The sequence below is a fragment of the Sorex araneus genome, chromosome X (genome assembly GCF_027595985.1).
Source record: "Sorex araneus isolate mSorAra2 chromosome X, mSorAra2.pri, whole genome shotgun sequence".
NCBI lineage: Eukaryota > Metazoa > Chordata > Mammalia > Eulipotyphla > Soricidae > Sorex > Sorex araneus.
Window position 1 is genome coordinate 261859164 of NC_073313.1, and position 27857 is coordinate 261887020.

The 27857-nt window shown below is 37.4% G+C and overlaps 1 protein-coding gene across 6 annotated transcripts in view; it reads right to left on the reverse strand.

Annotated features, from left to right (window-relative positions):
* The window catches only part of SPHKAP (SPHK1 interactor, AKAP domain containing), a 168228-nt gene that overhangs the window by 80762 nt on the left and 59609 nt on the right, over nt 1-27857 (reverse strand). For all 6 annotated transcript variants that reach the window (XM_055120937.1, XM_055120938.1, XM_055120936.1 and 3 more), the window contains one exon: nt 11179-11286. In XM_055120937.1, the coding sequence (XP_054976912.1) occupies nt 11179-11286 (108 nt within the window). The remainder of the gene's footprint in view (nt 1-11178; nt 11287-27857) is intronic.

Genomic DNA, 27857 nt, shown 5'->3' on the forward strand with positions numbered 1-27857 from the left:
AACTTGACTGTCCAGATGAGGCATGCTGAGAATAGGCCATGACTATCTCACACTAACTTTCTGATAAAGCAGGGTTTCCATCCCTAAAGAAGTCAACCAAGAAGAACTGGGATACTGGCATCAGCCAGTGCCCAAAGTAGGGGTCCAGAGAGGTGAGTGATTCATAAGAAAGGAGTGTGCCTAAACTCTCCACACAAGGAATTGAGATGATTTCAAACTGACTCTGGGAAAATTCAAGCTTAAATTTACACTCAGCTGAGTACAGTGATGGACCAAAAGTCAGGAGCAGGTGCTGTAGGTTGGATCCCCGCTCATCGTGGTCACCCAAACACTCCCAGGATTTGACTCCTAGCCCCGCCCCACCCCCACTGTCCAGAGGAAAAAAAGGAGGAATGAACTAGATCACTGGTTAGCAAGTTCACTTGAGGAATGCAAAAGAGAGACAGCTTCAGCTAAGAAAATCCCTCAGGGAGCTAGAATAGAACTCAAAACTGATCTCAAAATGTGCACCTGTTGAAGTCTAATTCGATTGCCCTGTCAGGCAATTTATAACTCAATGTATGAGTAGCAAGGGAGCAATAAGCTGGTAAATAATAGATTTCAGGGTTCAAAGGCATTACAGTAAAAACTCTTATTCTATGTTATAGCGAATTTCCTAGATTTAGCTAGCCCATCGAGAATTGATAGGACATAGAATTTGAATCCTATATAGAACTCTTTTAGTGATCTCATCTTACATTCTGCAATGCTAGTGTGAGGAATGAGGAATATTTCTAAAGTGAAAATTTTGTTTTGTTCTCATTTTGTTACATTTTTAAATGAATAAAATAAACAATATCATGAGCTCTCTGAGGATTGCTACAGGAAGCGTTTAAGAGGTTTGAGAATTAGGAAGAAGAGATTGCTTCAAAGTAATTGATAAACTTGGACATGAATGGACAATTTATTCTCAGCGTAAGACAGAGAAAACTGCATTTCATAGGGAAATAATTTTTGTGTCCCAGCAACCCTCCTTATTTTATCTTTATTTACCTAAGCTATTTTATGTGCTATTTGTCTTCATTAGTTATTATTTTATATTTCATCTTGAAGACACTTTTTGTTGTAATGGAGTATGACAGGTCTAAAGGCTAAAGAAGAAAAATGAACATATTTGTAACCCAAGAGTTCCATTTAAATCTATTGCAGAGAACTTTAATAATAAAAACAATTGCTGCTGTGTTTATTTTCAGAAAGGATGGAATGACTGGATGATAGGAGAGAAAATTCATCCGTGCCTTTTACTATTTGGAGTTGAATATTATTATGACATTAAACCTTTCTCTGGTGGAATATTCCTGATCATTCTTATTCACTCACTATACCCTCTCTTAAACACAATTCCTTGCATTTATTTTATTTATTTTATTTTTTATGAGTTTGACATTTTGTTTTTATGTGTTTCTTTTTTTTTAGTATTTTTTTTTATTGAATCACTGTGAGATACAGTTACAAAGCTTTCACAATTGAGTTTCAGTCATACAATGCAAACACCATCTCTCCACCAGTTTGCATTTTCTATCACCAATGTCCCCAGTATCCCTCCTGCTCTCCCTTCCCCATCCCACCTCCTGCTTCTGTGGCAGGCAGCTTCCTTCCTACTCTCTTTGTACTTTTCGGCATCATGGTTCCTTGCATTTATTTTATGCTTTTATACTTGGAACTTTGCTCTAAATATTCCTGTTACTTGGCTTTCTATTCTTGATATATATATACATGTATATATATACATACATATATACATATATATTTAAGTAAATAAATCTTACACATTTTATAAGCTGTCTCAAGACCTATTTACTTCATTAATTGTTTTAAATTTTCCAAACCTTAATTAAGTCACAATCTCAACTCTTCCTCTACGCATAACCCTATTTCTTTGTTCACTAATGACATAAGCCCTTCTACCCTGTGAAAGGTCCGTTTGCATTCAACTGGAAATTTTTAAGGTATGATTTATTTCACTCATACTTCTAAAACCCTTAAAGGTTATGGTACAGTAGTTTGTCATCATAAGACCCAACAATGCTATTTGGAAAAGTAAGCATAAAACAGTAAAGTTAAGTCTATTAAAATTTTCCACTAATACTAATTTTGTGTCTTCAAAATGGATGAGTAATATAAATACTTTATGGCCTAAATAAACACGATGATCCTAAAATAAAATAATGTACATTTTATTAAATTTTAATAGAATTATTGTATTTTCTATGGGTAATTTACTAGAAATTTGTGTTCACTCTACTATTAATTGATGGGTTTAGGCTTCAGACTCAGTTTGCTACAAATTTGCTCTGTATTGTTGCACAATCTTCACTTTCTTTCCTATTTTGCTTTCTCAGCTCAACACTGAGTAGAATGGATGTTTTAGTTTCTCAGGTTCATTTAAGCATTCTACAATGTAATGCTCTACAATTTAGTATTCTACAATTTAACGAATGTATTAGTAATTTAGATTGGCAGAATGTGAACACTGTTGTTTAGTAAGTGGTGTAAGTAGTAACACATTAGTTGATATTTTTGTATTAGTATTAAGTTCTGACAAATGAGTAATGCATCTTTTTAATGTAAAGGTATTTCTTTGTTGACCATCAATTAGCACAACTTTAAAAACTAGGACTACTAAAAAAAAATCAATCAATTTTTTTTATTTTGAAAAACTAGGAATACTTTGCTCTTTCAACTCAGTTAGAATCTATATACAATTTGATTAGAACTAGAATCAGGATCTTGATTCAGGTACTGACCTGACTCAGTAATCCATGAGGAACTGTCTGATGCTGTGGGTTGGTGGTGGTGACGGACCAAGAATACAGTTATTTGTGCAATTGAAACAATTGGAAAATTGATTAGTGTGATTCCTGTATTATTTTATTTATTTTAAAATTATTGTGACTGTTTTTCAATTCATCCTTTGGTTATAAGGTAAATTGGTTGTATTATCTATATTTGTAGAGTGGTAAACATTCGGACAAGTCAAAAAAGATAATGAAAAAGAGAATTCTGCTGTATGCTTGATCTTGGATTCATAGATTTCTTGATCTGGAAAACAGTAAAAGGATCATTTGGTGTCAGGGAGCCCAAAATCCAAAAGTAAATAGAAGTTTGGCAGGAAACACAAATGAGACCAGGTGAAAACTAAATAAAATGACAAATGAGTTCCACCATAATGTTCGTTTCATAGATGTCATCTGTGTTTACTTACACACAGTATCTAAAAAAACTTATAGTATTGGCCAACATTCATAAGTCAGATTTTATGTGGAAAGTAAAATTTTAACTTCTTTGGGGAAAAAAAAAGATTTTCAACTTTTAGGTCACAATTCCATTGCAAACAAGATGAATTGACACTTTAGTTCGTTCTGGCCTATGTGGGAAACTGTAGAAAGAAATATATGGGTTGCCAAGAATAGATCCAGTAAGTGACAGTACTAAGGTATATTTTATTATTCCCTCCACCCCCAAATTACCTGTTGTGTATTTGCATTATATTTCATAAAAATAAATAAGTTAAATATGTTTAAGTCTAAAAATTGGTCTTCCGGAATATTCCATTGGTACTAGATTCAATTTGGTCGTTGAGGCGGAGGCCAGAGATTAATGAACCTTGGCCAATAGGCAGGTATCCAGAGTGTCTCATTTTGAGCCTGTTATTACAGGTCCTTCCTCCAAGTATATGTGTCCATTGATCACAGCATCAGGTGTTAGGGGGTCATTTGGGAGAGATGGAGAATTTTTTTCCTTCCATGTCTCTGCAAAGGTTGGATACAAGTCCGTATGACACAAATGAACAGAAGGTAGCTCAGAAGAACTAGAAGTTGTCTGAGAAATGTTAGAACAGCAATTACAACTGAGCATGATTTACTCTACCATAACTCACCCCCAGTCAGGGGACCTTCTAATGCCTGGAGACAAGTTTTGTTGTTACCCCTGCAGAGAAGATGCCATTGACATTTGATGAGGCCAGAGATGCAACTAAATATCCTACCTATAGTATCAGGAAATTTCCCCCACAACAAATGATTTTTAAATGTAATATTATAACAGTGTTCTGTGTAAGAGATATTGTTTTAGAATTCATCACTGGTGCAACTGGAAAGCAAGTGTTGATCTAAGCTCTCTGTCTAAAGATAAATCTTGAGACTAAACTTAGCAAGGGGTAAGTGTTCTCTTAACCCAGTGTTTCAGATGTATATAGTAAGTATACTGAATGCCTCTAGATACCAGTACAGTCAAGTACCACCAGTATTACAGACACTAGGTAAGTGGTAGCATGACCTAATTAGAAAATGGGAACTGTTTCTGATCCTTGAAAACTATTGGTCAGCTATGTAAGATTATAATGCCTGATTTGAGTGTTTCCTCATTCCTAAAAATCCCTCTAAAATGAGCTGGTCCCAGGATTATTAAAAAAGAGAGTATAAAATCTGGTTGATGTACAATGCGATGTATAGAAGGTAACACTACAGACTGATCTAGATGGTTTTCAGAGTTGGACAGCTGTGACCTTAATTCCCGGTTCTCCTTCCAGCTATGCAATATTAAGCAAGTTACTTGGCCTCTCTGTGCCTTAGGATCCTCAGAAAAAAAATATAGATGATTGTATATTTAACTTGTAGATTTGAATAATTAAGTAAAATCACATTTCTGGAGCGATATCACAGCGGGTAGGGTGTTTGTCTTGCATGCGGCCAACCCAGGTTCGATCCCTCCATCCCGCTCAGAGAGCCCGGCAAGCTACCAAGAGTATCCCGCCCGCATGGTAGAGCCTGGCAAGCTACCCATGGCGTGTTCGATATGCCAAAAAACAGTAACAACAAGTTTCACAATGGAGACATTACAAGTGCCCTCTCAAGCAAATCAATGAACAATGGGACAACAGTGCTATAGTGCAGTGCACATTTCTAAAGCACGGAGACAATTCCTTAACCTCTGACATGGGACTTCTAACAAGCAAGTGGAGGGCCAAATATAAAGTGTGTGACCAAATAGTACAGTGGTAATTTGCAAACTGAGTGAGTGCTATATAAGTGTTCAATAAAAGGTACAGTTGGTCATGGCAGAAATTAGAATGATCATGGAATTCCACAGTACTGAAGAAGATAAATACTGTTTGGCTTCTATATCATGAAGATTTATGCAGTATTTACAAACCCATTTTGCAAACAGATTTAAGTCTAAGGAAATAAAAGACAATGAAATTCAAAATATTTATTTATATATTTAAGTTGACTGAACTACTGTACATAATAAATATTTAATGGAACATCTCCCTGGACTGGATGAAAGAAAGAGAAAAGTCAAGAACAATTCATTCTACTTGCTTGAATTTCTTGGTGAATGGAAGTTTCATTTAATGAGATGGGGAAGGCTGAGGAGTAGGTTGGATCTAAAAGGAGGAATAGGATGGCAGATGTCTTTAAGACATTCAGTTGGAAATGTCAAATTGGTAGTTAAGTGTCCAAATTGGAGTTGCGGGCAAGATCAGACTGATAGGTAGGAGATTCAAGGGTTTTCCTGCTGATTTCAAGAGAGCCTTGAAAATCAGCCAGGCTGGGAAGAGTATGTAGATAAGAGACAGAGATGAGTCTTAGAAACGAGTGCTGGGTTATTTTGCCAAATGATAGAACAGTGCTCTCCTTGTCCCAATGTTCTCTCAAAACAAAACTTAATTAAGCATGTAAGCCTGGGTTTCAAATATATAATGACATATTTTATGTGTCCTAATTGTTTTTTGCTAAAAATATAGTCAGACGAATAGATCTAAGTGTACTTTTAAAACCTGTGTGTTTGTGCTATGTCTCAACTGTTTTTTTAAAATTCATTTTGACAGATGTGTGTATTATTAAAATAGCTCAGAAGAGCTTTTGAATTCAAAATTTCACACAATCCCTGTTATTATAGCAAGTTTCTCCTTAGTTAAAAGTTTATGAAGAAAAGAACAATAAATAATATTTTTCACTGAAATACTTTTAAACTGTGAGATGATTGACTACTTAATTTTCTATTTATTTTTAGGAAATTACTTTGAATTAACTAGTCTTTTTTTTTAAAAAAAATTTGTTTTGGCCATACCTGGTTGTACTCAGGACTTACTCTGGCTCTGTGCTTTAGGATCACTCCTGGTGAACTCAGGAGACCATATAGGATCATCATCATCATCCCCATCATCCCGTTGATCATTGAATTTCTTGAGCAGTCTCAGCAACCTCTCTATTCATCCTATCCCGAGATTTTAGAAGCCTCTCTCTACTCGACCTTCCCAACGATACTGCACTGGAGGCTCTTTCAGAGTCAGTGGAATGAGATCCAGCTGGTTACTGGCTTTGGCATATGAATACACGGCCCCTCTGCTCCTTAAAGACTATGATCTGGGAGGTCTACCAATCCATTTAGGCACCCAGCAGCTTCTTATAGAAATGCATTTAGACTATGAACTGAGCTAAAATATCAGAAATCCAAAACCAAATCAAAAATCCAGGCTCATATAATCTTCATTCTCAGCAATGGAAAACAAATTATCAAATGATGCCTTTTCAACAGGTTTGATTGTTGGGGGAAAATTCCAAATAATAATAGTGAGTTCTCTGTTGAAATATTGAATGTATTCAAAGTATAGAGAGAATAAAGTGAAGATAATTAGCCACTCAGGTGTGGGGTTGTGTGGGAGGGGGGTATATTGGTGTTCTTGGTGGTGGAACATGTGCACTGGTGAAGGGATAGGGGTTTGATCATTATATGACTGATACTTAAACCTGAAAGCTTTGTAATTGTTTTCACGGTGATTCAATAAAATAAAAATTAATAAAAAAACACCTGGGTTGACCACATGCAAGGCAAGCTCCCTAAAACATATTTGAGACCCAGTGAATACTCATGACCTGTTTAATTTCTGCCAAATTTTGTGCTGAAGAATTTCTTAAGAGGGCTGGAGTACAGCAAGTAGGACATTTGCCTTGCATGCTGCCAACCTGTGTTCGATTCCCAGAATCCCATATGGTCCCCTGAGCACCACTAGTAATAATTCTTGAGTACAATGCCAGGAGTAAGACCTGTGCATCCCTGGGTGTGACCAAAAAAAAAAAAGAAAAAAAAAGAATTCCTTAACGACTTTATTTATTTATTTACACATTGGGCAAATAAAACACAATTTCAATAGTGGGGTTGACCAATAAAATGCATGTCAAAATATTTTTGGAGAATGATAGCTCAGACTCATAGTCACTGAAAATCTGTTTAAAAGAATTAAATTCCATTATACAGCAAATAGCAATATCAGATCTAGAGTGACTAAATTAACTTTGGATTAAAAAAATGAGTGCTTTACAATTAATTCCTTTGACCTTGTGCTAGAGACCTTCATTAAGATAATATTTCAGCTGCTGGGTGAGGGGATTGGCTTCAAAGTTCATTACCTTCCTTGACACTTAACTTCTTTTGAGGGTGAGGGTGGGGGGGTGAGGGTTGAGGGAACACCGGGAGTGCTCAGGGATCATATTGGCAGTGATGAGAGGGAACCATAGGTCATGCTGGGGATCTAACTCAGGTTGACTGCATGCAAGCCAGGTTCATAACTCCTGGACTGTATCTCTGGCATAACACATGTTACATGTTACTTTTTAAATGAACAAACACACTAATACTCAGTGTAAAGAAGTTTTCATTTCAGGTGATGGGATAACCTTGGATCCTAGGTGGTAGGAATGGTGAAAACTATATACTGATGATGGTGTCAAACAAAACCTCTACATTCCATTACACCGTAAACCACAGATAAGCTCAAACCACGAATTGAGCCAATGGTGGCAGAGAAATTCTGAAGTTCAGTATATGAGTTGATTTTAAAAATTTCATAATGCAAAATCAGAAAGTATCTAAATTTTTTTTAATTATTTGTTAGGAAGACTATTTAGAAAGACAAATTTTTAGTTTTGTTTTCAAATTTAGAGTTTCTTGAAAACTTTGAAGAGTGACTTCAAACCTTTGATCTGGCTCCCTAACAGGGGTTACTCCTGGCTCATGCACTCAGGAATTACTCCTGGCAGTGCTCAGGGGACCATATGGGATGTTGGGAATCGAACCCAGGTCGGCCATGTGCAAGGCAAATGCCCTACCCACTGTACTATTGCTCCAGCCCCCCCCCCCATCATGTTTCTTTCTCACTGTACCCAGACTAATTTTCACTGTATCTTCTTAGAGCTGTGAAAGAATGCATTTACCTATTGAAATAATGATGCAAATCCATTACCCATTAACTAATATTTAAAAACAAGTCCTGCTCACAAAATGCTTACCACACTTTGAGGGCTAATGAGCCTGAGACTGTCCCTCCATAAAATTTCTAGCTGAATGTCTTGAATTCAGAAAATGTTGGTGCACATGAAAGAAACTGCAATATTTGATTAAGAAGGAAGGAATTAAAGAGGTGATGATTTACATAAAATGTAGTCACTCAAAGTTTTAGAGTGTAATGTAATATATTATGGGACAACACTGTTTCAAGTTCTCCACATTCTGTTGTGACAGTCTATAACATAGTTTGAGGTTTCCGATGATTTCGTTAAACTCCCTTTTGAATTAGATTTCATGAAATTATTTTAATGTAGTCTTTTTTTTCTCCTTCAAATTACATTGTCATTTTCATACTGATGTGGAGAATCTGATTTGAAATGGAATGAAATAATTTGTCCCAGACATGCTAGCTACCTTTGGGAGGGGATGGGGTTGTAGCTATTTTAGTTCAGTTATCTCTCCAATTCACCTCGCTTTTTCATCTAGAGAACAGTTTTCTTTTAGCAATGTCCAAATCTGAACAGTTTCTTCTCTCTCTCTCTCTCTCTCTCTCTCTCTCTCTAGCAGTTGGTGCCAATTCACAAGGAGAAAGAGAATTTGGAGATCATGAAGTTATGATTAAAGAATTCTTTGAGGCATTAGGACTATTTTTTTTTTTTTGCATTGGGATCCAAAAATCTCAAGTTTAGAGTCAAGGAAATTTTTTAAGTTTATGTCAACTTTAGTTATCCTCAAAGCTTGCGGGGTTATAAATATTCCAATATGTCTCTAAGTTGTGTTTATACTTTATTCCCTGGACTGGAGTGATAGCCCAGCAGGTAGGGCGTTTGCCCTGCACGAGGCCAACCCGGGTTCAATTCCTCTGCCCCTCTTAGAGAGCCCGGCAAGCTAAGAGTATCCCACCTGTAAGACAGAGCCTGGCAAGCTCCCCCTGGCATATTTGATATGCTAAAACCTGTAACAGTAAATTTCACAATGAAGATGTTACTGGTGCCGGCTTGAGCAAATCGATGAACAACGGGATGACAGTGCTACAGTGCTACTTTATTCCCTGCTTGAAAGAATAGGAGACATGAAGGCAGAATGAATAGTTCAACTACATTGCTCTCAGCTGACACTATAGAGAGTCAAAGACTCAAGAAAGGAAATCATTTGATTTTGCGTCTAAATTTGAATCCATTTGCTTTGTTGAGAACAGGATAAAACTTTTCTTGCTCTTAAGAAGATCCAAAGATAATCTTAAATTTCACTAACAATTTAGCATTTTAAGTCATAGATCTGTAATACAGACTCCAAAAAATATAAAGTTTATAGAAAAGTTCTTTGAATTTTATTTTTATATATTTATATAATTTTAGTGCTTTGATTTTCCCACTTTTTCCAAATAAATATTTAATACAGGAATTTTCTAGATCACACTTTTGACCAGAGTGTAGCCACTGACACTTTTTCCTCTTCATTTTCTCCCTATTACAATTTATGGCAGTGTAATTAGGGATCTTAATCAATAAATGTTTAAATTTCCAAACTCATCTCAGAATTTAAATTTGCAAAATATCACTATTAGACTATTTTTCACCTAATCTTTCCATTTTCCCCAGTGGATTTTAGCTAGTAACCAATTTTCCTGATAAGAATCAAAGCTCCTAAGTTAATCAAAATGATTTGTCTTTAAAAGGAGATTGAATTAAGTCTGTTAGATGGAATTTACTTTCCATGAATTATGAGGCTCTGCATTGTTAAATGTTTCCCATCCAGGGGCCAGAGCGATAGCACAGCGGGTAGGGCATTTGCCTTGCACGCAGCCGACCTGGGTTCAATCCCCGGCATCCCATATGGTCCCCCAAGCACTGCCAAGAGTAATTCCTGAGTGCAAAGCCAGGAGTAACCCCTGAGCATCGCTGGGTGTGACCCAAAAAGCAAAAAAAATAAATGTTTCCCATCCACTGCCAGCTCTGGTTTGCTCAATGTATATAAAAAGACACTCTTCCCCCTCTTTCCCTCCCTCCCTCCCTCTCTTCCTTCCTTCCTTCCTTCCTTCCTTCCTTCCTTCCTTCCTTCCTTCCTTCCTTCCTTCCTTCCTATGCTGGCATACAATTTCCCTCCAAGAATAGCTCAGAACTGATGCTCGGAATTGAGTCATGAGAATTTCATTTTCGGAATTATCCCCAACCATCTCTGTAATCATAACCTCATTACAGCAGGTGACTGAGACTAAAATGAAATACAGAGCTATGTAGAATTCGTAGGACAGAACATATTTCCAATCAATAATGAGAATTTATGTTGTAAGCATAAGAATTATTTCAATCTTTAAGAATGTCTCTTCCCTTAAGAGAAAAAGATTTTAAATGTAAGTCTCGGGGCAGCGTACCGAGATACTTTGTACATGTCTTAGATCAAAACAGTTTTCAAATTGTGACTATAACTCTTAAGAATGGCAGAAAATTTTTACAGAACTTTCATGAGAACAGAGTAAGAGAAATTAAAAATATCCTAAAAATAAAAATAATCCTAACGAGGTCATTACTGCTCCTTTACTTTCTCCTTATACAAACAATGAGTTACTTTTCTCAATCAACTTGGGAAATATTAGCATCCTTTTAAATAACTGTCAAATTAATTTACCTATTAAATGTAGCAAATTACTATGGAAACCTGAGCTTTGAATGCTGCAATAATCTGGGTGCTGAGTTATGTAATAAACTCCAAAAAGCTAATCCTAAATTTTTCAATGGGATACTTCCCCAATCTCTTCGGCAAGTTATGAAACCTTTTCTAGGCATGATCACCCGTGCCCAACTCCCCGGCTCTATCAGGTCTTGTCCAAGAGTCGTTTGTACTTACAGAAGCGCAGTTCTCAGACTTGTCTTCTACAAAGCCAATCTGGCAGGGGGTCCTCTGATTTTGCAGCCAGTAATCTGTGGACTCCAGCAGGCTACTACTGCGAAGAACCTAAGGGAAGCGAAAAAATCCTCAGTGCTGTTCGGCAAGGTTCGCTCTTGAAGCAAGCAGCTCCTTTTTCTGAAAAGCTGTAGGTGTTCCCTCACTCAGAGCATCTGGGTAGTAGGGGAGATTTTGCAGGAAGATAACACCTCCAGAATGAGTAAAAAACTCAAGGAAAAATTGAATCTTGAGCAGTAAATTGATGGTAATATGTTTCTTCTCATCAAAATCCACAACTGTAAGCTTCAATATATGCACACCTTTTATTGGCTTTTATATTTTGATTTGGGGAAGTTCTCATGGTTTATTCCTGGGTCTGTGCTCAGGGATCACTCCCAGTGAGCTTGGTAATGCCAGGGATCAAATTCAGGTCGACCCCATGCAAGACAAGTGCCTTAGCAGCTGTATGATCACTCTGGGCCCATGTGCATGTTTTAGATTATTTACAAATTGCCAATTGGTTGTTTGTGGTTGTGTTCAATTGAGTTGAAACTTCACGTTAGCATTCATGTTCTTTTACATGATATTTTTGATTTTAAAGAAATGCATGTTTTTCTTTTGGTGGAATATTACTACATAAATTATTACTATTCAGTTCTTCATTTTCGCTCATGTGTCTTTCAAAGAGGGTTCAAGTCTTCTAGAACAACCAGGGTATTATGTTAAAATTGAAAACTCTTAGCAATAATATCACAAGTATTTTCCAGGTGGCAAAAGTCTGACAAAGCCAAACAAATCTGAATACTTGCATTAACAAAACAAAATATGATTTACAAGAGCCTTGTTTCTCGGTTTGAATTTTAAAGGGAGAAAGAAAAATCCTCTTCCTGATGAGCTGGGGGAGAGGGCAACTGGAATAGAGAAGGGATCTCTGAGACAATGATGGTTGGAGGGATCACTGGGGATGGGAGATGGGTGCTGAAAGTAGATAAAAGACCAAACATGATGGCCTCTCATTAAATATATATACATATATACATGTATATTGCAAACCATAATCCCCAAAGTAAAGAGAGTAAGAGGGAAATTGTCTGCCATAGAGGCAGGGTAAGGGGAGGGATACTGGAGCACTGGTGGTGGAAAATGTGCACTGGTAGAAGGATCGGTGTTTAATCATTGTTTGACTGAAACTCAAACATGAAAGCTTTGTAAGTGTATATCATGGTGATTCAATATGATTCAATAATAATAATAATAATAATAACAATAACAACAACAATAATAATAATAATAATAAGAAGAAGAAGAAGAAGAAGAAGAATAGCACTGTAGCACTGTCGTCCCATTGCTCATCGATTTGCTCGAATGGCCACCAGTAACATCTCCATTGTGAGACTTGTTGTTACTGTTTTGGGCATATCAAATACGCCATGGCTAGCTTGCCAAGCTCTGCCGTGCAGGCGGGATATTCTCGGTAGCTTGCTGAGCTCTCCGAGAGGAAAGGAGGAATTGAACCTGGGTCGGCCGCATGCAAGGCAATGCCTACCCGCTGTGCTATAATAATAATAATAATAATAATAATAATAATAATAATGAATATTATTATTCAAATAATAAAAATAAAAATGAAAATCTTCTTGTTGAGACAAAGCACTTTGAAGATACAATCTTATAAATAACTGTCACTGTCATCCCACTGCTCATCGATGAGAGGCATTACTGGTGTCTGCTCGAACAAATCTTATAAATAACTACATGATTTAATTTCTAATGTGTCTTTGCTCTATCCAAATATTGTATTAGATTTTTTTCTTATCCTATATAAGACTGCTAAGCTTTCCTGGCGCCTTTTACTTTATTAACATGTCTGCTAATATTTGACAACTCCCTTTACTTGAGCAATATACCAGATTTAATCAGTTCTGTTAATGTCACAAAAATAGAATGACACTTCAATTACATTTCACTTGTGCAATGAAGGAATGTCTTCTTTTGTTCCATAAAAATAAAATACTTAATTTCTGTCTGAATATTGAGTTATCCAAATATAATTCTGACACATTTTTCTATAACATTTGTTTTAACTTGGTGGTATTATTACTTTTAAATCTTTTCCCACACAATGTTCATCATTGCCTAGCGATGACAAGTTTTTCTTACGTTCTCTGGAGCAGTACAAGGTACAGCTTCTGTATGAGCAGGTGACTAAATAATGGACAAGTTTGAGTACTGGAACAGCTAAAGTTGGTGATGGAACTTCTCAGTTGTTTTACAGATATCATTTGTACATGGCTCTTAGGGCATTCCTGAAATATTTCTGGAGGCCAGGAGTCAAATTATCCATTTATTTATTAAGCTGAAATTGGGGGATAACTCTAGCTATGCTTCAGTGCTTAATCCTGGCTCTGTGCTCAGGAATCACTCCTGAGAGAAATATACAGGATTCCAGAGATCAAACCTGGATTAATCTTTTGCAAGGCAGAAGCCTTACCCACTGTACTACCTAATTCCCAGACAAATTATTATTTTTAAAATGCTAAAATATTTCTTGCTTATTTTCTTTCTCATGGTACCATGAGCACTCAGTGGAGTTCTCTTCGATCTACCAGAGATATGATGTAATAGAGGCCACTATAGAAGTAAATTCTAAATGTCTTCTCTTAGTTTATATATTACAGAGATTTGATAAAAATTAAAAATATAGTCACTCTTCTCATCCAATGGTTGAGTTTTGAAAAACATAAGTATTTTACATTATAAGTGTACTGGCATATGATGGATTATCATTTAAAATATTTAAGTGATTTTATTATTTTAGAATTTAATAATCTATATATATATTTTCCTTAGATTTCATTACTAATTTGTTTATGGATGGGACATTGATTTTTGACATTCTATAGGTTTCTGGTAGACAACTTTATAAATCAAACATCTCTGTTCATGTTACATATGAGATGTTTGCCATTGCCATCTATGTTTTACTGTCAATAAACTCCTTTCATATGACTCCCCCATCCTCCATCCCTTCATATTTCTTTTTTTTAAAGGATACTTTATTAATTTATAGGGAACTCTCTGCGTCCTCAATATACTTACTTTATCTTTTTTTTTTTTGCTTTTTTGGTCACACCCGGCGATGCATAGGGGTCACTCCTGGCTCTGCACTCAGGAATCATCTCTGGTTGTGCTCAGGGTCCATATGGGATGCTGGGAATCGAACCCAGGTAGGCCGCGTGCAAGGCAAACGCCCTACCTGCTGTGCTATCGCTCCAGCCCCATCCCTTCATATTTCTCTTTGGTAAGCCACTATTTTTTTCTTATGATCTGAGAATTTATTTTGGTCTAGTTTGTTCATTAGTTTGTGAGTGTGAGTAACTAAGAGAGAGAGAGAAAGAGAGAAACAGAGACAGACAGACGGACAGACAGACAGACAGAGATGCTAGAGTTCAAACCCTAGCCCCCTCATATGCTACTAATGTGCTTTACCACTGAGCTACATCCTTGGTTCTAGTTGGGATATCTATCTACCCATTAGTGAAATTACTGTTTCTGTTTGTTTTTCTTTGGAGGGCTTATTTCTTATTTTACTTAATTTTAATCTATAATTACATTTGCAGGTATCACCTTTAAAACAATAAGTTTCTTGGGATCTCTGCTAAGTTTTGTTAGAGTGCAAACAAATTTTGGTCAAAAATATTACTTTGGAACCTAGATTAATCTCACTTAAATAAGGAAAATATTTTGTCACCCTGCCCTATTGCCATTCACTTTGATTTCCAACACAGAGATGGGCTGAAGAGAACGCACATTAGCCTGGTTCCTAGGTTGCTGTTCACTGCTCTTGGCTAGATAACCTAGAACAGCTCACTGGGATGTCTTTTCTAAACTTTTTTTATTATAACGTTGGGCTGGAATGATAGGACAACAGGTAGGGCATTTGCCTTGTATGCAGCTGACCTGGGTTTGATTCCTCCATCCCTCTCAGAGACACTGGCAAGCTACCAAAAATATCCCGCCCACACGGCAGAGCCTGGCAAGCTACCAGTGGTGAATTCGATATGCCAAAAACAGTAACAAGTCTCACAATTTAGACATTTCTGGTACTCGTTCGAGCAAATTGATGAACAACGGGATGGCAGTGCTACATTATAACGTTGTGATTTACCAAGTTGTTCATAATACAGTTGTTTAAGGCATTAAATGTACCAGCACAAATTCCACCACTGATATGCCCTTCCATGTAACAATATTCCTGATTCCTACTCACCACCCCAGCCTGCCCCCTTGCAGGTACAAGCAAATTTGTACTTCATGCTGTTTATTACAATGCAAAGGAAAATGGAATTATCATAATTTAGATCAAAAAGAGTCAATTTGTGACCATTGCAATGGCTCACAATGATATTCTAAAGTTATTTTTGAGGATTGACTTTGCTGGTTGGCGCTTGTTGAGCCTTCTACGTTACTGTGTAGGCTCACTGAGCTTGGTGGTCTTCTATGCAACTTTGCAATCAACTTTGCTGTGATCCTACTGGGAGGACAGTGCTATGAAATTTGGCAGTGTCATGGCCATGTGGTTTAGGAGCTATAGATCTGGCACAATTTGGTGGCTTGGCAGTTTGATGAGATTTAGTTGTGGAGCTGAATCATTTCTAACTCGGAGGGTGTTGAGTATGACTGTGGGTTCTTTGCCTTCAACAGAAAGGGGACTCTGCCCACCCCCATTCTGAGAAGGCCCCAGAGTTCTCAGCCCTGACTAGTCTACCTGGATAGACTCAGACTCAACTTTTCTTTCCCAGTAGCAAAGTTTGGGAGAAGGGGGGTCTGAACACACAGTTCAGTCACTGGTATTGCCATATTTTATACAATTAAATTAGGGTTCTACCTCATGATGTTTTAACATGGCTTGTTAATTTTTTTTAGGTTGCTGTTTTCCTTTATCAAGAGTCATCTAAGAGTAAAATAAGAATTTGGATTTCACATTGCTGCTGATCAGAGTCATGAGAACAAGAAGGCATTTATAGCAACATCTCTAAGAAAAGGCTAATGGACTCCTTACTAAACTGTAGTCACTCCTTTGTATATTTAAAGACTATTTATGATGAGTCAAGCCCTGCTCTTCTGACTAGATATTGCTGGGAAGTGTTAAGCAACAGTTAGTATTGGGCAAAACCCAAATAACAACAACGTCAAACTACTGGAAATGATAGATCACAATCTATCTAGATCACAATATATCTATCACAATCAAATAAGTCACATGTGTATGTACAATTATGTATTGTTCTAATAGCATCCATCTAATCAGGTCATGTAAATGGCAAGGAAACCATTGCAATATAAAGTCATAAAAAGAGAAAACAAGGTCAAATGCAAGGGCTGTTGTTTTGGAAAATATTTTCTAGGGTTTCTCTTTAAAATTCACGTGGAACAGGGAGTGGAATGCAGGGAGGCTTCAGTCACTCATTCATCTGAGGAATGAGCTTCCCAGGTCAAATGATCAGCCAAATCAGTGAAGTTATCAGTCGAATGGTTCCACTGATGAGTGTGTACTCATATTCAAGAGAAACAGACATGAAAGGGGAATGAGGGGAAATGGAGTGACCTAGGAATGGGAAAGAACCTCTTATCTTATTATTCATTAAAACAAAGTCCACTGCTATGCTGCAGCAGGTATTCTTTAAGTGTTCTCTAGTGTCTTGATGCATTTGAAGAGTCCAGGCAATTTTTTTTTTACAATTTGGAAATGTTTAGTCAATGGTTTAAATAATATCTAATCACTAACTTTAAATTTGCTTAGCAAAATGGCCTCATACACACACACAACTAGAAGTTAGATGATTTTGTAGAATTTTAAACATTTTATTTTATGTCAATCGGGTCTGTGCCTCAGTCAAGCTTTCTGAGAAAGCTATAATCTTTTAGATTCCTCTCTGAGATATCAGGTCTTTCCATTATTTCACAGAAAAAAAGGCACTATTTATTTAAAGCCCAGTGAACTGCTGAGAAAGGACAAAGAAACAAAGCGGAAATAAAATTACAGTGTGGAAGGAAAAAATTGGCTTAGAAAACTAAGTGACTTAGTCTCAGTTTCTCAAAAGGTTTAATTAAATGTTAAAATAACATTTTCCTTGTAATGATGGTTCCACTGGGCTGGCTGCCTATATTCTTGGTATTTAGCCTCTCTTAATAAAAAAGGAAAAACCTCCTACAGTCTGAATAATTTTGTTTGATTATTCATACGGTAATATGCTTATCTGGTAATATTATTATCCGTTTGGTCGAATGTGAGTCATTCATATATTATACTATTGCCACATTACAATCTGGAAAATGTGAAATTGATTGTTAGAAAAATTCTGGAAAATAATGGAGTTCTTTAAAACCTGGGAACACATTTCTCTATTCTCAAGAAGAAAAGGCAGGGCTTGTTGAGAAAGTTAGCAAGGGATGAATGGTTGGTTGCCAGCTTATCTACAACTCAGGATCTCTCTTACTTTACTGGAGGAGGTTGGAGAAAATATACTCAAACAGGAAAGATGGCAACATTGTCACACATCATCAAAAAACATACCGATGACTGAGCTCCAGATAGAACAGGTTTCATAGAAGGAGAGACTGTCCAAGAATTATCTTTAACAATATGGACCCAGACTAACAAAAGAGGTCTCTGTAAATCAACATGGAATACACTGATTTATACAGCATTCATTTCTTAGAAATGTCATGTAGGAATGCAACTTTTAAATATCTTTTATAAGATGGAACCACTATGACATTGGTGGTTGGAAGTGATTGCTCTGGATGGGAGATAAGAGCTGAAAGTGGGTAATGCACCAAACATAATGGTCTATCAGTATCAGTATTGCAAACCCTAATGCCCAATAGAAGAGGGGGGTGAGGGAGAGAGAAAAATGCCATAGAAGGAGGCTGGGGAGAGCGTGGAGGGGATGGCAGGAGGGATACTGGGGGACATTGGTGGTGGAAAATGTATGCTGGTGGAGGGATGGGTGCTGGAACATTGTATGACTGAAACACAATCATTAATGGCTTTTAACTGTATCTCATGGTTATTTAATTAAAAATTAAAAAATAAAAAGAAATAAAATAAGAGGCCCCCATTAGAGATTTTTCAAGTTTATTTGAGTCACTTCCTTCCTTCCTGTCTGGCATTGGCTGAAATGAAAACTGGACACCTTTCAAGACCAAGCCAAATGGAAATTTGAGTGCTCTTAAAACTGATGGGAAGATGGTGTTTATTCCATAGAAAAGAAAATTATGAGGTTTTTTTTTCTTTTTGGGTCACACCCGGCCATGCACAGGGGTTACTCCTGACTCATACACTCAGGAATTACTCCCTGTGATGCTTGTGGGACCATATGGGATGCTGGGAATAGAGCCCAGGTTGGCTGCATGCAAGGCAAACGCCCTACCCGCTGTGCCCCAGCCCCCAAGAGGGTTTCTTAAATGGGAGAGTAGAAGGAAAGAAATCCTTCAAGAAATGGAATAGGGATGGTGGTAAGTCATTATAACAAACAAACAAATAAACAAAAACACCTCAAAGTGCAAAAGAGAAATTTTGAATGCTGAATTAGATAATTTAAAGAATTTAAGTATATTTTCAACCCTTTCATTACTGGATAGAGATATCTAATACAAAATACCAATAAAGTTTAGATTGGTTACAAAATTCACAGAATGAACATTTGCCTAATTCCAATAGTGCAGCAGTATCTTTTGTCCCACAAAACGTTACAAACTATTTTTGGGCTTTCAGTGCCCTACTTTTTTTGCTTAAGGAGAAGGAAAATTAGTTCAAGATCCTTCCAGGAGTTCTTCACACAACAAAAAAAGATATGGGACAGAGCTGTAGAGATCAGACTAAAACTAGCATACCGGAATCTTAAACACTGTCTAGAAATTGTTGGAAGCAAAGAGAGATGCTGTGGAATCCTAAATAGATATCTTTGCACACACTGATTTGGGGAATATGATGCTAAACCATAAAAAAAAACCCTGTGAAATAAGTTACGGCTTAAATATTTTCATGTAGGGTCTCTGAACTGACATTTTGCAAAGAAAGAACTTGCCTCATAGTACCTGCAGACACACCTCTTTCTCAGTTGGACCATCTTTATTCAAAGATAAGAACACGGTTGGTATTTTGGCCCCTTTGCTAAAGGCAGAAGCAATTGGATGCAACAGTCTTTGTTATCTGTGTTCTGACTTCTTCACAACCATAAGACCTCCCAGGTGTCTACGGGGTTACAGCACACATATCCTTCTGTGTATGGTGTGTGCAGTTTCCTTAGAGGGAACTTTGTTGGGGAACAGTTTTTCCCCAATGGTGCCTGGACACATTGCCCACAGGGTTTGGGCAGACTTGGCTTGACTGATGATGGGTATGCGGAGAAAAACCCTCCAGGAGTAGCTGATGGCTGTTCACTTTATTGCCACACACACACATATTTTATAGAGGGTCTCGGCTTAACAGGAAGGTCCAAGCACAGAAAGTGTAGCATTATGGGTCTATCACTTTTACAACTCTGCTTTACCCTGGTCCAATCCCAATCAAGGCTAGATGCTGCAGTTAGGATGACTTGCTAAGCGTATGTAACAGTTTCTGTGTCCTGGGCTCATGTGACTAGGAGGTCGAGTGAGGCTCAAGGCCGGACACCTGGTACTGACACCTTGTTCTTGCCAACTTTACCCAGATACTCCCTTCTGCTGAGTCTCCCTTCTGGGCCACTTCACAAGGTTGAGTCTTACCTGCTCCGGTGCCTGTAGCCATGCTCCACAGAGCTTAGGATCTAGTTTTTGCTTTTTTTGATGCAGCCAGGATGAGACTTAACCTGTGACCTTCTTTTGCCAGCATGAATCCCAGCGCTCTTCCTAACGATCTAGTGGCATCATCACATAAACATGTCTTGGCCTCCCAAATAAATAGTGTTTGTTCTTAGGTTAAGTTCCCACTACCACAAGAGTTAGTATTAATTTTGAAGTCTACATGCATCTCATTGGACATTTTTGTCTGTTCCCAATACCTGTATTAAGCTTCACAAGTTCCACCTCTCCTCTCCTGACTCTTCTATCTACAGCCAATATGCCCCCTTCTAGGAAGACAGACTCGACTCCATAGCTCTAAGAGATTCCTTCCAGAAGTACTGGAGTACCTTTAAATATCATTTTACATAATGCAATGATCCATTTCTTTCATAATGATTTTCTGTTTCTTTAAAGTCATCTATTACTCCCACAGAACATTGGTAATGCAGGTTATAGAGCAATTTCCAAAAATCTAGACAAGCCATTCTCTAGTAGCAGAATGCAGGCCTGAAGACCATTGCCAAGTTTTTGATCAAAAGGAAAAGTTGGTAGAACTTTCAATGGTTTATACTCCGTGGGGAAAATCTAGAGATCTGCTTCTATATAAAGATGAGTGTGGATCTATATCACTTATCCTGTTGCTCATCAATTTGCTCGAGAGGGCACCAGTAACGTCTCCATTGTGAGTCTTGTTGTTACTGTTTTCGGCATATCGAATATGCCCCAGATAACTTGCCAAGCTCTGCCCTTCAGGCAAGATACTCTCGGTAGTTTGCTGGGCTCTCCAAGAGGGGCGGAGGAATGAACCTGGGTCGGCTGCGTGCGAGGTGAACGCCCTACCCGTTGCGCTATCACTCCAGCCCATAGATCTAATATACTGATTTTTGTTTTAATTTTATTTGTTTTTAGTGTTTAAGTCTTTCTTCCAATGAAGCAGCTTATATAGATGTAGAATATTCCAGCTATTATTCATTATGTACAACTGGAGCTTTGGGCTATAAACATTACTACTAATAAAAGATGTGCTTAGTGATATGAATCAGATTCTGAAAATGAAAGTCATCAAAAATACAGGAGCTTGGGGGCTGGAGTAATAGTACAACAGGTAGGGCGTTTGCTTTGCATGCGGCCGACCTGGGTTTGATCCCCAGCATCCCATATGGTCCCCCATGCACTGCCAGGAAAAATTTCTGAGCGCAGAGCCAGGAGTAACCCCGAGCATTGCTGGATGTGACCCAAAAAAAAGCAAAAAACAAAATAAACAAACAAAAAAACAGGAGTTTGAGGCTGGAAAGATAGTACAGCAGGTAGGCTGCTTGCCATGGATGTAGCTGACCCAGGTTCTAGGTTCCATCTGGGGATACCATATTGGCTCCTGAGCCCCACCAGATTGATTCCTGAGCAAAGAGCCAGTAATAAGCTCTTAATACAGCCACTTGTGGCAAGCAAACAAAAATTATGTATATAGGATATTAAATTAAAGTGTAATTTGCTAATAAGATGAGGTCTCAGGGATATCCATTCTTTTGTTTTTCAGATGTTCAGAAAAAATCTAAGCTAGTCAGTAGTGGTAAAATGCTGTGCAGAGGCCCTGTTAAGATCAGACTCGGCCTCTGGGAACCTGAAATAGGTTCAATTTCCTATCTTTGATGAGTGCAAGTTTAAGGCAGATTTCATTGACATGACAAAGAGCATTTGGGGTGCTGATCTTCTCTAACCATTCTATTCTCCTGTAACTCTTAATAGAAAATTTGATTCTACTACATTCTAAGCAGCAAATCTTCAGTCCATGTTTCAGCTTTGGCTGAAAATGTTCAGCCGTTGTGAAAATATGTCATCAGAATATTTTTAAAGTAGAGGAAAATGTGCTTTAAAATATTCAGCCTAATGGGAACCCATCACGTGGTACACTGAAATTAGCTTAAAATTGTTATTTAAATAAATATTATCCTTGTGTAAAGAATATTTATCCAGGATCAACTAATTATTGAGCCTAGGCTTACACAAATGAAAATGTCACACTGGACCTAAGGTGTGTTAGCAGATGTGTGACACTATTGGCTGAAAATTACATAGTAAGAGGAGAAACCTGGAATTTCATTCTGGCCTTTGGATTCCAAATACAAGTTTGTTGCATGATATCTTTATTTCCTAAGAGATTTAGATGTTATCCTGAAGAGGATATAAAAAGCTTATCACTTCCTTTTTTACCACATACAAATGAATAATCAATGGGAAACTTAATGGAACATTCCCATGATTCAGTGTAACAATGGTGATTGTATTCTCTCTCTCTTTTTTTTTCTTTTTGGGTCACACCCAGCAATGCACAGGGGTTACTCCTGGCTCATGCACTCAGGAATTACTCCTGGCGGTGCTAGGGGGACCATATGGGATGCTGGGAATCGAACCCAGGTTGGCTGCTTGCAAGGCAAACACCCTACCCACTGTACTATCACTCCAGCCCCGGTGATTGTATTCTCTTACATGAAGGACTTGTCCTATGAAATAGAAACATCAGGTTATTTCTTTGCAAGATCCAATATATGAAAATGGAAGGCTCTTTTGTCCTCTTCCATCATAAATCTGTTTTCCTTTTTCACTCCCTGAAATATTTTGTAATTTTCTTATCTAAAATGCATTATTTTGAAGTATCCCATTGAGCTTGGTACTTGCTTAATTAGATTCTCATAGGAGTTATCTTGCATTCTAACTTGGATAGATTGAGAGTGTTTGCTTGGAGGTTTGTGGTAAGCAAAGTTCTGATGTCATGGCCAGGTGTAATAAATTTACTTAGAGCCCTCGTTTAATGGGGGGAACAGCAGTACTAATTTTAGGTAAATGGGTAGTGGCCACTGACAAACACTTCTTATGTATTGATGCTTTTCCTTCAGATTACTCCACCAATATCATGTTTTTAATGTTATTGTGTCTTCACAACTGTGGCTCTCAGCAACCATATTCCCCAATACTAAAAAAGGAACTGAAACAACTAAACTTGGTAAGACTTCTGAAACCTTCAAAGAGTCACTGTGAAGCAAATTTAAGAAATTCAGTCTACATTTTTTCATTGTGTTATTTCTTTCCCTAGTTGATTTAGCAACATATCAGTTTGGGTCAGAGGGTTGATGGGAAAGAAAATGAAGCTATTATATGAAATGAGTTTGGGGCATTATCAATAGATTTCAATTACCCATCTAACTCTTACTGAAGACTGACTGTGAAGAGTGGTGATTCAGTCAGCAGGTGTTCTATTTCTAGAATAGAAATATCCCTGTTGTTTCTGTCTCTTTGTTCACATATATATAATAGATGAATATAAATATTAAGTGCATTTATAAAAATAGTTTATCGTTCATTACTTTCCCATTCCAATTATCTATGATTAACAGCTTGCAGTAACATAAAATAACAAAACTAAGGAACAAAATTATTCAGTACTCAGTCTTTTTATAGATGGTCTATGTTTTGGATACAATCAAGAAGAAAATATTGGTTAGTTACTTTTTTTGAAAGGAAGGAAAACAATTAGTGCCTACATAGTCTATGACACATAGTGCAAATGAATATTCAACAAATAGATACTACTGAATGCAATTATTATGTAAGCTTAAGGGAATATTTGAAGTGAAAGGGTGAATTGTAAATAGTATTAATAATTTGCAGTATGCAAAAGTACAGAGGAGTTTAATTCTCCTGAACTAATTTGTAGGGACCTTCCTAAATTTGGTTATTCTCTTAACTCATTCTAAGCTCATAGTCTGGAGTTCACATTAAGATCTGCCTCTCTTTCTGTTCTTAGTACGTTCTCTCTATTCTTAGTCTTAATAAATGAAAATGCTTCCAATATTTGTTTTTCACATAATATACTGTCCAGACATTACTGTATGTTGTACAATTACTGAACTTGTAAATTATTACTCTTGTATTAACATAAGACATCAGTTCTTCCTCCCAAACTAGAATGCAAATTCTTCAATATAGGGATCATTTAAGATATATCTCTAGTTCTCCTAAATCTACAGAATTTTAAGTCTGTTTAGACCGGAACACTATTTTTGATCTATGTAAGGGGCAATTTCATATTAATAGTTCTTTTAATAGAAGTAACTCTGGGGTGAACATTTAAAACTTAAGTTATTATTCATGTATATATTATATGTATACATATATATATATATATATATATATATATGGGGCTGGAATGATAGTACAGAGCGTAGGGTGTTTGCCTTGCATACAGCAGACTCAGGTTCGATTCCTCAGCCCTTCTCAGAGAGCCCGGCAAGCTACTGAGAGTATATCACCTGCACGGCAGAGCCTAGCAAGCTACCCGTGGAGTATTGGATATGCCAAAAACAGTAACAACAAGTCTCATAATGGAAATATTACTGGTGCCCACTCGAGAAAATCGATGAGCAATGGGATGACAGTGATGCAGTGATATGTTATATGCATATAATATTATTACATATATTTATATACTGATGAATCTATTTGGAATCTTTAGATGTTGGGTTTTAAATGTATGTGTATATATGCATGGTTTTTGTTATTGCTTGTCTGGGGGCCACCTTTGTCTATGTTTAGAGAATATTTCCAGGGTGCTCAAGGAACCATACACTTATGGGGAGACATTCTAAGTATTGCTTATGCACTTTCCGTGCCTGAGACCTTTGAGCTACTACCTGACCCTACATACAGCTTATTTTTAAGGAAATGCATTTGATATCCATTTTACCAGAAAAAATAATGGAAGCTTGGATAAAGATAATAGTGGCACAAAATTTTCAGGTGGTAGTGCCTTACTGAATTATTTTCTGGTGTAGTACATTTGGTACAATAATTTAGAAATTGGTCATTTTATCCTGAGGATTTACAATATGATAGGCACTGCTTTAAAACATTTCATAGGTAATAATTCATTGAATTGTTGTCTCACCTTATGAAGCAGGTAATATTATCATCTGTTTTCAAAAGAGCAAGTCGAGGTATGAATAGGTGACATAATTTGGTCCAGTACACATTACTTATAATGATTGAATTGAGTGCTCAATTCAGGCAGTCTGCTTTCAGTCCTTTTTTAAATACCAGGCTCAGTTCAGTCAGAACAGACTTAAAAATAAAAAAAAAATTAAAATAGCAGCTGGTGAGGACTTTCTAATTTGGTCCTAGAGTTAAACAATCTATACCTAAAACGAAGAATTTTAGATCTTCTCTAAGTAACTATAAATTATTTAGAATCCTGATGTCTCTAGTTCTTGCATTAAAAAGCAGGAATTTTAGCACTGTCACCTTTATAAGAATTTTATCAGAGAAGAAAGGATAATAAATTATATTAAATATAGGGTAGGGTGGAGAATATTATTCAGGAAATTAAGGCTCATACCATCCATGTGGCTCAGTCTGTTTGGATCTCTGGACAAATGCTAGGGGTAGTCCTGGAAAGCCAAAAGTACCAGCAGGTGTAGCCCTAGGGGGCCCTAAGCACCAGCAGATGTGACCCTGGATGACTATTTGCATGGGGAGTGAAGCGGGGGGATGGGGGTAGGGGCTGGATAATCCTGTATCCCAGGATCTGAACAATATCTCATCTTTGATCCTAATTATGGACATGTAGGCCCAGTTGGCAGATTGTCATTGTGATATGCCACCAGGTCTACTGAATACCCCTTGGGAGCAACCCAAATTATATATAGAGAGTTCTTAGTAGGGCAGCTTTATTTTGGTAACTGCTTATGCATGCAATCAAATGTTTTGTGAAATCATGTTTTCGAATTCCTGTGATCAATATATGGGTTCTAGTGCAGACATTTATTTGCCATTTGAAAACTACAAAGCTATCATATAAACAGGGAATCAAGGCAATGTTCTGGGCATCCTCTGCTCATCCCATACAGGTACCCAGCCTGTGTCAGGGCTCTTTCCCAGAGCCGTGACTCTAATTAGACCCCAGAGCAGTCAGTTTTCATCCTTGATCTGCGGAGAATGGGAATTGAGGCAGACCACGGGCAACCAAAGCTGCAACATTCTGGGCACCCTCTGCTCATCCCATATAAGTACCTGGCCTGAGTCAGAGCTCCTTCCTAGAGCTGAAGCTGCTAACGCGGCCTCGAGTTATTCTCCCCCCCTTCTGCCCTTATCCAGTAAGAACCATAAGTTACCCTCTTATTTGGAACTTTCACTAAGTTAGCTTCACCACCAGCAACACATTAGCCAATAACTCATTAAGCCCATCTCAATTAATACTGCATCATAAACAGAATAGTAACAGTGAACGTGAAGGGCTAAACCACACAGGTCACAATGGTAAAGCAACACAGCACCCACCAAGCTTACTTATTGAAGAGGCTAGTCCAGAAGACCCCAGTAGCACTGAAGTGCTAAACAACCTCACTGACAGGGAATTTAGAAGGGAGCTACTGAGGACACATAGGGGGCAAAAAGAAACAATGGAAAGCAATGCCAATAAAATACAAGAGAATTTGAAGGTAGAAATGAGGAAAATGCAAACAAAATTACAAACGGAAATGTCAGACCTGAAAAACCTGGTAGGCAAATTAAAAAACTCAGTGGAAGGCCTCAGAATCAGAGTAACAGCTGCTGAGAACAGAATCAGTGAGCTCGAAGATGGAATCCAGAGACTCTCTAGAAAAGAGTAGAAAATGGAAAAAAAGACTCACAATCTAGGAACAGATGGCAAGAGAAGATCATGATGAAGCCAAGAAGAGTAACATAAGAATTATTGGAGTCCCAGAGGGACAGGAAGAAAACCCTGATAAAGAAAATACTGTCAAAAACATCATTGCTATGATGTTCGAAGAGCTGAAGAAAACATGTGACCACATTCAGGCAGCCCAAAGTGTACCAGCTAGAAGAAATCCAAATAAAAATACCTCAAGACACACCCTGAGCAAAATGACCAAAACCTTAGATAGAGACAAAATCCTGAAAGCAGCAAGATCAAAGAAAGAAATTGCCTGTAAAGGAGCATACTTAAGATTCACAGCTAACTTGTCTGATGAAACCCTCATGCCCCGAAAACAGTGGTGGGATATAGTCAAAAAACTCAATGAAATAAATGCCTCACCAAAAATACTTTACCCAGATAGACTCTCATTCAAAACAGAAGGAACAGCACACAGTTTCACAGAAAAAAAAGCTCAAGAACTTCATAGACTCAAAACCATGGTCACAAGAACAACTGAATGGGCTACTTTAAGACAAGATAAGCCTCTCAAGTACACCAAATTTCAGCAGAAAAATGGGACAAAACCTTTTAACAATAGTCTCTCTCAACGTCAATGGGCTAAACGACCAATTGAAAGAGTGGCAAGATGGATTAGAAAATTGAACCCAACATTCTGCTGCCTGCAAGAAACACATCTCAACAGTCAGAGCAAACACAGGCTCAAAGTCAAAGGCTGGAAAACAATCCTACAGGCAAACAACTCCCATAAAAAAGCTGGGGTAGCCATCCTAGTATCAGACCATATTGATTTCAGACTGAAAATATCACAAGAGACAGTGAAGGTCATTTCTTATTGATAATGGGACCTGTACAACAGGAAGAATTTACAATACTAAATATATATGCGCCTAATGAGGGACCAGCAAAATACTTAAAACAACTACTCATAGACTCAAAGAAAGACATTGATAGCAACATAATACTAGTGGGAGACTTCAACACCACTTTATCATATCTTGATAGATCAGCCAAACTTAAGCTTAGCAGGGACATACCGCATCTGAGGTAAGAAATGGAAGAAAGGGACTTAGTAGATATATACAGGACACTTCATCCTCAA